The sequence below is a fragment of the Hirundo rustica genome, chromosome 28 (assembly GCF_015227805.2).
Source record: "Hirundo rustica isolate bHirRus1 chromosome 28, bHirRus1.pri.v3, whole genome shotgun sequence".
Lineage (NCBI taxonomy): Eukaryota > Metazoa > Chordata > Aves > Passeriformes > Hirundinidae > Hirundo > Hirundo rustica.
In genome coordinates, this window is record NC_053477.1 from 3,562,784 (window position 1) to 3,576,202 (window position 13,419).

At 55.0% G+C, this 13,419-nt stretch overlaps 1 protein-coding gene across 2 annotated transcripts in view; it reads left to right on the plus strand.

Annotated features, from left to right (window-relative positions):
* The first annotated feature begins 1,317 nt into the window (after positions 1 to 1,317).
* PEBP4 (phosphatidylethanolamine binding protein 4) overlaps positions 1,318 to 13,419 on the plus strand; it is a 76,622-nt gene continuing 64,520 nt past the window's right edge. Inside the window, exons 1-4 of one of the 2 annotated variants that reach the window (XM_040087691.2) lie at positions 1,318 to 1,487; positions 1,677 to 1,748; positions 2,762 to 2,889; positions 4,056 to 4,188. In XM_040087691.2, coding sequence (XP_039943625.1) covers positions 2,768 to 2,889; positions 4,056 to 4,188 — 255 coding nt within the window. In that variant the 5' untranslated portion in view covers positions 1,318 to 1,487; positions 1,677 to 1,748; positions 2,762 to 2,767. Of the gene's footprint in view, positions 1,488 to 1,592; positions 1,749 to 2,761; positions 2,890 to 4,055; positions 4,189 to 13,419 lie in introns of those variants that run through there. The other variant, XM_040087690.2, reaches the window with a different exon arrangement.

Genomic DNA, 13,419 nt, shown 5'->3' on the forward strand with positions numbered 1-13,419 from the left:
CTTCTGGGATTTGTGGGATCTCCCAGGTGGAAGGGGCTGGGTTTGGCTCTGCAAAGGGCTTTGAAAAAAAACCCCAAATCCCTGTTCTGAGTTCATCCCGTTTTGGGGTCTTGGTGCTGTTTGGGGAACACCTGCAAAGGGATCACCCCCAAAAAAGGGGCTGAGGAGGATCCTGAGCCACACCTGGGACCACAGGTGCTGGGAGAGCTGGGAATGTTCCCCTGGAGCAGGGAGAGGCTCCAGGGAGAGCTCAGAGACAATTCCAGGGCCCAAAGGGGCTCCAGGAGAGCTGGAGAGGGGCTGGGGACAAGGGACGGAGGGACAGGACACAGGGAATGGATCCCACTGGGAAAGGGGAGATTGGGGTGGGATTTTGGGAAGGAATTCCTGCCTGGGCTGGAATTCCCAGATTTGCTGTGGCTGCCCCTGGATCCCTGGCAGTGCCCAAGGCCAGGCTGGGATAACCTGGGACAGTGGGAGCTGTCCCTGCCATGGCAGGGGTGGCACCGGGTGAATTTTAGGGTCCCTCCCAATCCATCCCATGATTCCAGAATTCCCTGGAGAGGGACTGGGGGCAAGGAATGGAGGGACAGGACACAGGGAATGGCTTCCCACTGCCACAGGGCAGGGATGGATGGGAGATAAGGAAGGGATTCCTGGCTGGGCTGGAATTCCCAGAGGAGCTGTGGCTGCCCCTGGATCCCTGGCAGTGCCCAAGGCCAGGTTGGGATAACCTGGGGCAGCGGGAGGTGATTCCCTGCCATGGCACGGGTGGCTCTGGATGTGATTTCATCCCCTCCCAACCCATTCCACGTTTTACCAGGAGCTCCCCGTCCTCTCCCGGTGTCCAAACTCCTGCCCTGCCTCTTCCAGCCACATCCCCGTTTCTCCAAGGAAATTCCTGCCTTTCTCACCATTCCCTGACCACATTCCCGGGCATTTTCCTCTGCTCAACAGCTTCGCCCTGCGCTGGGGACCCCGAATTTTCAACAGCCCGTGACACCGTGAGGGCGCACACCCCGCTCGGGGCGCTCCTGACTCAGGCAGCCCGGCATTCCTGGGAAAAGCCTGACTCACGTGAGCCCATTTGCCGGCTCAGGGCTCTTAATTACGGGCCGTGCCCATCTCGGCGGCGTGGGAGCCGGAGCCATTAAGCCCCTAAAAGCTCCCGATCATTCCCAATCCATTAATGTTTCTAATTAGTTCAAGCCCGCCGCCTCTTTCTCTCGCCGGGCTCGCTCGCGTTCCTCCGAGCGCGCAGCCACGGCTCCATTATATAATGATCCCCTCTGCTGCCGTAATCCCCGTTCCCAACTCACACTGGGCTCTTTTTTTTATTTTTTTTTTTTAATTTAAATCATTATTTCATTTCGTTTCTCCCACCCTTGCCTCCCCGGAGCCGATTACCCCCGGCTCCTCATCCCCGGCGATGTCGGGCAAATCCAAGTTGGGCTCGCCTGGTTCCTAATTAACGCGAGCAGCTCCAGGTGCTGCCGCGGGGGTTGGGGCCGGGCTGGGCAGGACCCGGGGCCGGTTTTTGGGTCGGTTGAGGGCGGTTGTGGTGGGGCGGGTTAAAAAGCCGTTGAAGCAGATTTCGAGCAGCCCGGGGCGCTCCGAATACTTCCCTCGAGGGGTTTGACTTCCATTCCCGGTCCCGCTGTCCCTCTCCTTCCAAGGAAACCATCTCCACGGCAACCTCAAACCTCCGGGCTGTGCCTCGGAGCTGCTCCGCCGTGCCCAGGACCTCGGTGAGTGGCTCGGCCCCGGTGGCCTCACCCCGCCTGCCGTGGTGGCCCCGTGGCTACCGGCAGGTGAGGAGGTGAGGGCTGGGCTCGGCAGGAGGGTGGGGAGCCCCAACCGACCCCGCGTCCCCCTCGAGGTTTTGCGTGGTGGGGAAAATGGGGCGGCCGGAGTTGTCCCCGCTGGAGGGGGTGGCTGGGTCGGGGTGATGTCCCCTGGCTTGGGGACGTGCCCTTGGGCACGGTCTTGGAGTCACAGCCGCTCCTGATCCCGGTTTTCCCGTCGTGTTTGGGAGAGCAGCACGTGGGGATGGGGACTCGGTCCCCTCTTGGAGCTGGGTTTGGAGCGTGGTGTCCCCAGGATCGCTGTGGTGTCACCACGTGGGCACAATTCCCTGTGCCACATGGAGAGGGACGAAGCAGCAGCCTGGTGGAAAGGATCCTCTGAGCTGTGGGGTCATCTTGGGGTTTCCTGGCAGAGGGGAGCAGCAGGACACAAAATCTGGGATAAATGGGATTAAAGCGGTGCAGCTGGAGGAGGAAATGCTGGGTGATTGGGACAGGGACATGTCCTGGTGTCCTGGCTGTGCCCTTGGAGATGGTCTTGGATTGACCACAGCCACTCCTAATCCCAATTTTCCATTGTGTTTGGGAGAGCAGCACGTGGGGATGGGCACTCTGTCCCCTCTTGGAGCTGGGTTTGGAGCGTGGTGTCACCAGGATCGCTGTGGTGTCACCACGTGGGCACAATTCCTGGTGTCACGCGTAGGAGGACGAAGCAGCAGCCTGGTGGAAAGGATCCTCTGAGCTGTGGGGTCATCTTGGGGTTTCCTGGCAGAGGGGAGCAGCAGGACACAAAATCTGGGATAAATGGGATTAAAGCGGTGCAGCTGCAGGAGGAAATGCTGGGCGAGGATTGGGGCGCTCTGCCCGGAGCTGGTTTGGGCTGGGAGCTGAACTGGTCAGCGATGGGGACAGCCGGGTCCCGGTGGCGCTGACCCTCGCTGTCCCCTCGTCCCCAGGGCAGGATGAAGCTGCTGGTGACCGTGCTGGTGACGCTCATCCCGCTCCTCCCCAGCGCCTGGGGCAGCGAGGCCTCGCGGACCTGCATCTTCCAGACCCTCAGCAAGCCCGACCACGAATTCTGCAGGTGAGGGACGCTGCCCGGCCCCTGTGCCCGCCTGGCCTGTCCCTTTGTGTCCCCTGGCCATTCCCTTTGTGTCCCCTGGTCACTTCTTTTGTGTCCCCTGCCCAGCCTGACCTCTGTCCCCAGCCTGGTCACTTCTTTTGTGTGCCCAGCCTGGCCTTTGTCCCCATCCTGCCCATTCCCTTTGTGTCCCCATCCTGCCCATTCCCTTTGCGTCCCCTGCCCATTCCCTTTGTGTCACCTCCCAGCACACTTCGCTCCATTGTCCCCATGGCCAGGGCTGTAAATATCGCCCGTTTCCCCCCTTTTCCCGGGAATCCGTGCTGTCCCTGTGCACTTGGAGTTGTTCCCCAGCTGTGCAGAGGCTTTGGAAGCGACTTTTGCAGCGTCGGGGATGACGGGATTTTCCCGTGGAAAACTTCCGAGGCTGCTTTTCCATGGAATCCTGGAATGGTTTGGGGCCCTAAAACCCGTCCAGTTCCAACCCCAACACCTCCCACTGTCCCAGGGTGCCCCAGCCTGGCCTTGGACACTGCCAGGGATCCAGGGGCAGCCGCAGCTCCTCTGGGAATTCCATCCCAGGCTGGAATCACGTCCCAAAATCTGCTGAAGAACGTTTAAATCCCACCCAGTTCCAACACCTCCCACTGTCCCAGGCTGCTCCAGCCTGGCCTTGGACGCTCCCAGGGATCCAGGGGCAGCCACAGCTCCTCTGGGAATTCCATCCCAGGCTGGAATCCCATCCCAAAATCTGCCGAAGAACGTTTAAATCCCACCCAGTTCCAACCCCAACACCTCCCACCACCCCAGGGTGCCCCAGCCCGGCCTTGGACACTCCCAGGGATCCAGGGGCAGCCGCAGCTCCTCTGGGAATTCCAGCCCAGGCTGGAATCACGTCCCAAAATCTACCGAAGAACGTTTAAATCCCACCCAGTTCCAACACCTCCCACCACCCCAGGGTGCCCCAGCCTGGCCTTGGACACTGCCAGGGATCCAGGGGCAGCCGCAGCTCCTCTGGGAATTCCAGCCCAGGCTGGAATCCCATCCCAAAACCCGCCCAAGAGCGTTCAAATCCCGTCCTCTCCCAGTGAGAGCCCCCAGAGCCCGAGCTTCCCTCACCCCATCCCCTCCTCCGGGGCCTCACTCCTCTCCCTCTCCCGTTCTTCCAGAGGGGGATTGGAAGTCATCTACCCCGAGGTGGGCGACGTCAGCTGCTCCTACATCCCCAAGTGCCACGGCTTCCGCCAGAAGCTGAGCGGGGAGTGGGGCCAGCCCCGCGTCCGCTACCCCCACGCCAAGAAGGTGAGACCCCGCTCCGGCTTCTCCCGGCCTCAGGGTGCCCTTGGGAATGGTTCATTTCCCACTTTTCCCAGTTAATTCAGGGCTTTGGGCGGAAGCTGAGCTGTGGGTATAGGGAATTGCCGTTTTTTGGTGATTTTTTTTGCAGTTTATTTTTATTTTTTTTATATTTTTTTTCCCCCTACGCTGCGGCCATTGAAGCAGCTTTTCTCACATTCAGACTTTTTTTATTTTTTTTAACTGCACTGAAGCCACTTTTATTTTTTTAAATATTTTTATATTTTTATTTCTGCTTTTTAATTTTGAAATTGATAATTTTTATTTTTTTATATATATTTGGGGGTTTTTATATTTGTTTCTTTATATATTTGGGGGTTTTATATATTTTTGAATATATTTGGGGTTTTTATATTTGTTTTAAATCTTTTTTTATACTTTTTTTTTAAAAAATTAACTTGTATATTTATATACATATATATCTTTTTTTTTTTTTTTCCCTCTGGTCACTTACTAAGTATTTTTTTCTCTACACCGCATCCTCTTTACAGCTATTTCAGCCACGCTCCACTCATTTAATAAATTGTTTTCCCCATATCCCCACATTTCAATTTAGAATATTTGCTGCAATTTAACCATTATTTCCCCTATAAATGCAGCCGTTTGTAATTTTCCCTCTGTTAACTTTGAAAACAATTCATTAAATTTTCAATAAACTGTGACCATTTAAGTGGCCAGAAGGTAGCAAAGAAATTAAATTATTTTCTCCGCTACACGTGGCCACTTAATCATTTAAATTTTTTCCTATTTGTGGCCTCCTAATGATTTAATTTTATGCTCCACCGTGGCTACTTTTAAAAAAAAAGGACTTAAATGGCCACAATGTAAGAAAAACAGGAATTAAGTGGTTGCACATAGAGAAAACTTTAATTAATTTTATTTCTATGTTCTGGCCGTGGAATATTTGTATTTTTTGGCCGTTCCAATTTTGTTTCCTCTACTTTGGCCGCTTAATTTTTTGGTGTATCCTGACCACTGGATTTTTTTTTTTTTTTTTCATTCCGTGTCGACCGTTCCACTTTTTTTTGCCACAACTCAGCCAAAAAAAAAAAAAAAAAGAAAAATCAATTTAAAGATTTCCACGGTGTCACCGAGACGCACAAAGCAGACAAGAGGTTTTGCAGAGCAGAGGTTCCTCCGATCCGGCTCAAAAGCTGAATCCAGGCGGAGAGAGAACCTCCTTGTTTTATTTCTTACTTTTTATACATTTGTGGGTCCAGCAGAAGATTGGCTTCTGGGGTTTTTCACCCCTCAGCCAAGTGGCTAAAGCAACTGTCAGTTACAATTGTTTTCAAGTTAGAAATACGCAAACAAAGGACAGAGAATGAAAAACAAAGGATTTGTTTATGTTACATCACTGGGAAAAGTTAGAAAACTGCTCCTAATATTCTACAGTAACTAAAAAGATCTGACTCCATTTATAAAAATCAAAAAGCTATAAAAAACCCTAAAAACCCAAGGTAACACCACGGGGGAAATTTTTTATATATTTTTTAGTCAACTTTTCAAAGGCATCCCAACCTCGGGCCGGGCTCTGGGATTCTGCTGTGGGGTTGGCGACGATGGAAGTTTGGGGTTGGCGACGATGGAAGTTTGGGGTTGGCGACGATGGAAGTTTGGGGTTGGCGACGATGGAAGTTTGGGGTTGGCGACGATGGAAGTTTGGGGTTGGCGACGATGGAAGTTTGGGGTTGGCGACGATGGAGTTTGGGGTTGGCGACGATGGAAGTTTGGGGTTGGCGACGATGGAGTTTGGGGTTGGCGCTGATGAAAGTTTGGGGTTGGCGCTGATGGAATTTGGGGTTGGCGACGATGGAGTTTGGGGTTGGCGGTGATGGAGTTTGGGGTTGGCGGTGATGGAAGTTTGGGGTTGGCGGTGATGAAAGTTTGGGGTTGGCGATGATGGAGTTTGGGGTTGGCGATGGTGGAGTTTGGGGTTGGCTGTGATGGAGTTTGGGGTTGGCTGTGATGGAGTTTGGGGTTGGCGATGATGGAATTTGGGTCTCGAGATGGAATTTGGGATGGATGAAATCCCGGCGCTGCTGTTCCCACCTGTCACCACCGGGTGGCAGCATTGAACTGCCCGAGCTCCAGCGCCGCCGGGACCGGGAGGGACCGGGAGGGACTGGAAGGGACTGGGAGGGACCGGGAGGGACCGGGAGGGACTGGGAGCAACTGGGAGGGACTGGGAGGGACCGGGAGGGACCGGGAGCAACTGGGAGGGACTGGGAGTGCTGGGGGTGACACGAGGTGGGCACAACAAATGCGGTGACTTTGGGGGATTTTTTGGGGGGAACGCCTTGCGCCGTGCTCCCAAAGCTGTCCCATGGTGCGACATCCTCTCGTAGCGTCCCCAAATCCCGGTGAAATCACCCCAAAAACGGCGCCCTGTCCCAATAATTTCTGTAATTCCCATGGCCAGCTCCAGGCCTGGGAGCTGATAAGGGAGAAGTCAGCTCAGAGCGTGAATAATCCGTTTTTCTGGCTCTTCCTCTCCCGTCTGAGAAGTCTCTTCCACTCCGTGGATCACATGGTTGGAAGGAGAACTTTTCCTTAAAGATGTCTGATTCTTCCCCCTCCCAAAAAAACAACAAATTTTTAAAAATCCTCCTTCCTGGCAGAGGCTGCTGTGCACAAATCCGTCATCCCCGGCTTTCCAGGAGTTTGAAGTTTCCCAGGGATGTGGGCAGTTGTTTTCCCTCTTAATTTTAGCCCTGGAAAGCGAAGCCAGGCCCGGGAGAAGGGAAGGGACTCTCGGGGGATGGAACCGCTGCCGCCGGCTGCGCGAAGGATTTTGGGGACAGGAGCCAGACCCTTTCGGGGCTGTGCATCCCAAAATCCGCAAAGAGCAGGGAAAGGGAATCCCCCCCTGCCTGAGCTGGGGGTGCGGAGGGTGGCAGCACCTGATTATTTGGGGATGGAATTCCAGCTGCGCCTCGGGGAGGGGCGGGAGGTCCCCAGGGAGCCCCTGGCACCGGGAGCGGCTCCGCTGGCACCGGGAGCGGCTCCGCTGGCGGATTTGGCACCGTTTCCTTCCGAGGCATCTTGAGCTGAGGCGGCATCTGAGGACACGGGGCCTCGCTGCTTCCCGGGCGTTGGGGTGGGTTTCTCCTCCAGCCTTTCCCAAAAATGCCTCCACACAGCTGGGAGTGTCCAAACCCGGGAAGGGGCTGGGTGACCTTAAACCCCTCACAGAGCGCTCCGAATTTCCTCAGATTTTGGGATTTTTCTAATAGGAATATGCGATTTTCTTACACCCCAGTCTCCAAGGATGCTTTGGGATAATATTTTTCCCCTCACCCTAAACTGAGTGGGAACAAGAGCTGAGGCACAAGAGTTGTTTTTATGCTTTGTATGGGGGGTTATTTCTAAACCCAGCAGATTCGATGATCCCTAATTTATTCCCAGATGAGAGCGGGGAAAAATTTGGCGAAGCGAGGAGCTCTCCGTCTCCCTGTGGTGCTCCTGTGGGATGCTCCAGCTCGGAGATCCTGGATGGGGTGGGGAGGGCTGGCTGAAGGGCTGGAGATGCTTTTTTTCCCCACCCAAATCCGTGGCAGAAGAATCTCGGGGTTTGAGGATGCAAACTTGTGTAGGAAGTGTCGGCTCTCTGCGGAACACTTTGTCTCTTCAAGAAAAACAACCACCGAAAAAGCCAAATGCGGAGTGTTTGTTTTTCTCTCTAGAAATGTTTACCGCTTTTCCCAAGGCCGGTGGGGAAATGGGAGGTTTCCCGTCCTCGTCCCAGATATTTGGGATGGGTTTGGGGTCACCTTTGTGCCTGCAGCTCCTCAGTGGACGGTTTGGGGTGGAGGAGCTGGAACTGGGGTGGGACCTTGCAAAGCTGAGCTCTGATGGCAGCAGAACCTGGCCTGGGGGACTTTAACGCGTCGTTTTCGGGTGGATTTGTGTATTTTGTGGTGTTTAAACACCGAGCTGTGGAAGCCAGCTTTATCAAACATCAATTTACTGCCCAAAAACCGCCCAAATTTGGGGCAGTTTTTAGTGCCTGTTGTGTGTGGGGGCATCTCTGTGAGCAACAGGCTCAGGGAAAGGAGCCAGGGATGCACTGCCGGGGGCAGGAGAGGATGGCTGGGATTCCTTGGAAAATCCTTTAACTGCTCTGTCCCGGTGGGCAGAGACCTGGGAATATCTGGAGATCAGCCCTGGGATGTTCGGGGTGTTCGATCCATGGGAAATTCAGCCCTGGAATGTTGTGGATTCTCCATCTATGAGAGATCATCCCTGGGATGTTCAGGATGTTTGATCCTTGGGAGATCAGCCCTGGGATGTTCAGGGTGCTTGATCCTTGGGAGATCATCCCTGGGATGTTCAGGGTGCTTGATCCTTGGGAGATCAGCCCTGGGATGTTCAGGATGTTTGATCCTTGGGAGATGAGCCCTGGGATGTTCAGGGTGCTTGATCCTTGGGAGATGAGCCCTGGGATGTTCAGGGTGTTTGATCCTTGGGAGATCATCCCTGGGATGTTCAGGGTGTTTGATCCTTGGGAGATCATCCCTGGGATGTTCAGGGTGCTTGATCCTTGGGAGATCAGCCCTGGGATTTTCAGGATGTTTGATCCTTGGGAGAGATGGTCCTGGGAACTTGAGGATGCTGAATCCATGGGATATGGGGTCCTGGGATGTTCCGACCGCAGGAGATGCAGCTCTGGGATGTTGTGGATTCTCCATCCATTTGAGATCACCCCTGGGATGTTCGGGGTGTTCATTCCACGTGAGATCATCCCTGGAACGCTCAATCCTCACTGGAAAACTCTCCTGAGCACATCCCAATCCCTTTTTGGCTCCCACCACAAGAGACCTGACCTCAAAGCCCAAAAAAAACCATCCCAGCACCCACAGCACCTTCCCCAAACCCCCAATCCAGGCGCTGCCGGGGGCCCTTTCCCAGGCCAGGGAAGCGGGAGAACATCTGGGACGACGGGAAACGCATCCTCCTCGTCCTGCCTCGATATTGCTTCGCTCAAGCAAAAATAAATTGGAAAAGAAAATTGGCCCCTGCACCAATTTGGGGCAGTTTCTCAACTGCGCAGCGCAGCAAAGGCCCCGACGGTGATGGATCGCTGCATTAACCCGAACCCGCGTGCCCTGATTCCCTTTTTATTACCACTCGTGGCGGCAGACAGAAAAACGGATTACGGCGCCGATCAAATCGATAGGAACTTTATTTACTGGCCTTTGAAAAACATATTTCTGGGCTTTATAAAAACATACGGCAGATGCCGGGGTGGGCCTTGTCTCCTCGTTAAAAAGCAATTTACCTGCGCCGGAGCCGCTACCTTTTACCTGCTGCTCCAGATTTGTTCTCATCCCAAGGTTTGACGACTTCCTTAGAGGCTTCTTTGGGCAGTGCCATCGCGGTTTTTTGGGGTGGTTTTTTTTTTTGGATATGGGAAGGAATTGGATTTTTTTTCTTTTTTTTCTGTTGACAAAATATAGAAATAAAATGGATTTTTTTTTTTTTTTTCCCTCAGGGTAGCTACCCCGAGCTCAACTTTTAAAAACTCGTTTTTGCGAGCGGCCGGTTTGCACAGCAGCTCCTTCGTGCTGCTCCGCAGCTCTCTGGGATCAAGGTTTTCCCCGCTGGAATGAGCTGGGGCTGGAAAAGATCCCCCCAGGCATGTGACCCGTGGGATGGGACCCTCAGGGGTGGCTTTGAGCTTCTCCCACCAGCTTTTTGTGCCCAAAGCTGTGTCCAGCCCCCAGGGGTGCTGCTGTGGGGCTGGAGAGGTCCTGGGAATCGGAGCTGAGCGAGGGAAGAGCAGGAGAAGGAGCTTTTCCTAAAAAATCCGCAGAAAGTCCACTCTGCTTCTTTTCCCTGAATCTTTTCTGATTCTTTCCCCCGAATTCTTTTCTGATTCTTTTCCCCGGAATTCTTTTCTGATTCTTTTCCCCGTTCTGTGAAGCTCTTGGTGGCCTGGCTGGGGACAGCTCTGATTTATAAAGGGTTTTGTGTTCCGGGGGCCGATTTCCCGTTATTTGGGCGCTCGTTTGTGTGAGGAAATCCATGGATTTGAGCAAAGGCGGGGCCGGCTCTGCCCCATCTCCTCCCGGGAAGGCGCCGCAGGGGTGGCAGGAGGGGACGTGCAGGGACCCTTTTGTGGCACTCAGGTTCCATCCAAGGCTCGCTGGAGAGGATGGTGGGAAGCAGAAGATCCCTGACAGTTTGTGTATCCCTGCTGGCTCCTGGAGCCGTCTGGAGCTGAAGGAGCCACCAGCGCGGTTTTTCTCCCTCTCCCAAATCCTGTCTGGGCTCCTCGGAAACAATGGCCCAACATTCCTCCCCGCCGCCGTCAGCCCCAGATTCCCGGGATTAGCCCAAGCCCCCGGGGATGAGCTCCTCCCTCCGGCCCCCCGGGTTGGGTTCCCATGCCCCGGCATCGCTCCTGCGGCATTCCAGCGCTTCCGAGGGGGAATGGGGCCAGGGATCCGAGCTTCCAGAGGCCTTTGGAGCGGGGTGGCCAAGCCGAGATGAATGCGCTCTGTGCAGCCTCAGCCCTGTCCTCTGCTGACCCCCGCCGCCGCTTCCAGGGAGGATTTCCTGGGGATGCGACCCCTCCGAGCCGAGCGCTGCTCCCCGTTCCCGTGGATTTTTGGAATTGCCGGTTCCCACTCGGGGAGCGGGAAGGTTTTCCCCTCGCCGGGAACGGCTGGGGCGGTTTAACAACATCACGGGGGTGGTTTCTCCCCACACCGGGCCCTGGTCCCACCGGAGGGGAGCAGCGGGCGGCTGGTGCCGCGCGCCAGGAGAGCCTCATTCCATGAGCAATCCTGGCAGGAATGTCACTTCACATCCATCTCCTGACCGCCCCGTTCCTGGACAAATATCGTTCCCCGAAGGCAGGAGGTCGGGAAGCACCTCCAGGTCATCCCCGTGCGTCGGCATCCTCCGCTCGCTCCTCGTTTTCCTCAGCAAAAAAAAAAAAAAAATAAAATGTTTGGAGCCGCCGCTGATATTTTTTTTTTTTAATTTTTTTTTTCCCTTTGATCCCTGTAAACACTATACAGTAATCAAAGTTTAAGCTGCTTTGGGTGAAATAATTGCTTAACAATCATATAAGACAAAGTGATTCAACAAATGACAATTAGGACTTGTGATCTGCGGAACAGATGCATTCAGTGTAGCATATTATAATGTGCTAATAGGAGATTGACAGCACAATAATAGGAGAGAACAGCCACTCAGCCCAGAATTCCCAACCAAATGTGAGGCTGTCCACAGAGCTCAAATCCGAGCAGGCTGTAAAACGAAGAGGTAAGAAGGCACAAGTTTCACAAAGACTCATTAGCAGGTTGGCTGTGAATTTCCAAGGAAGGGGGGAAAAATCCCTGCTGGAGGATTTACCCGCGAAAAGGAAGGAAGGAAGGGGCGGGGGTCACCCCTCAACCTCCGCGCGTCTTCGCGCCGGGGATGCGTAACCCCGACGGCACCGGGCTCCAAGAGGCCGGAGCCGCCGCGGTTCTGGGATGCCAGCCGGGTTTTGGAGCAGAGGGTGGCTCCTGTTCCCGTTCCCACTCGATGGGAAGCGTCGCTCGGCGTCGCCCGTTCCGACAGCGGGCGCCGAGGACCGAGAGGAGATTAAGGCTGATATGAGCACGGAGCTCCAGCGGGGCATTCCCGACGGGAATTGGGCGCTTGCCAAGCCTTAAATGATACTGATGGGTGACGGGGGCACCCTTTAGCCCTGTCCATGGGAATTAAGGCTGGCGCTCGCTCTTCTCCTTGGGGACGTCGAGGGACGGGGACGTCGAGGGACGGGGACGTGCGCGGGAGCGGAGCTGTCAATCCCCCGCGACCGCGGCACGTGTGGAGGCAGGAGCTGGGATCCACCCCTGAGCCCCTTTCCGCGCCCCGGGATAACGTTCCCTGTGCTCTGCCCTCTCCTCTCTCCTTCCCCAGCAGCTTTGGGGGGCAAGAGAGACGAGAGGAACTTAAATTCCCAGCTCCGGTGACGACAAGCGCGGATTTCAGCTCGCCTCGTCCTTCCCGTGCCCCGCGCACGCGTTCCCCCGGTGCGGGATTTGGCCGTGTTTTATCATTAAATAAACACGCCAGAAACGGCACCTTTTTTCTTTTTTCTTTCTTTCTTTTTTTGTGCATGGGGGAGGACGAGGAGGTTCGGTAATTAAAACTTCCATCCATCAACGCTTCCCTCCCAGAGATAATGGCGCGTGGCTCCCGCAGACGTGCGTTTTGTACGGAACGAACCGGCGGGAATCGGTGCCGGTGCGTCTGAGGGGTTGGGACGCGCCAGGAGCTGTCTGGGATTCCGGTGGAATACCCTGGGGAAGGTGCGGCGGTGCTCGGGTTGGGAATTTGTTGGGGATTCGTTGGGGATTTTGCTTTTCCTCGCAGTTTGTTGCACGGGCGAGTGCTTTGTATCGGCCTCAGTCTCACCCGCCGATCCCAGAGCTGCGGGGATGCCCCTGCCAGGTGTGCGCGGCGTGAAAAAACCACATGGACTTTACATGGATTTTATCAATTGCGGAGCCAAACCGAGTCGTAAAAACCAGATGAATACATCAAAAACAACCTGATTTTTATTTTTTTTTTCCCCCCCCACCACCTTGCCCCATCTTTGGATTTTCCCGGCGTGCCACAGACCGGCGCCGAGCGCTGGGAATTTCCGAGCCTCGAGCCGAGGTGACACCGGAGGAAAAAAGAATAAAGCCTCAGAGATCCCATCCCTCACCCCAAATCCAGGATTTATTTTTGAGGGGACCCTTGGGAAGCGCTGCCCCCACAGAGCCCGGGGCCAGGGCCCCTCTGGGTTTCGTGGGGTGATCGATGGCAGACGGAGGAGCCCCGAGGGGTCCCGTCACCCTCGTGGTGTCCCCTGACAGCCCCCGGACCCGCCTGGGCCATTTCAAAAGGGATTCACGGCGTCTGGGGCGGGCAGGAGCGCTGATAGCAGCGGGCAGGTTCCTCCCGATGCTCCCGGCACTCCAGAATTGAATTTCTGGGGTTTGCAATTGTGTTTAATTAGCAGGGAGCTGGGCACTGCTCCCCTTCGCCTTCCTCGTCTTCCTGGCATCCTCCTCCTCATCTCCCCGGCTCCTCCTGAATCCGTGGAGCTTCCCTGCTCCACAGCTCCGGCCTTGGACGTTTTTTGGGTTGGGAAAGGCTCCAGGATCTCTGGAATACCGGGCTGGGTGT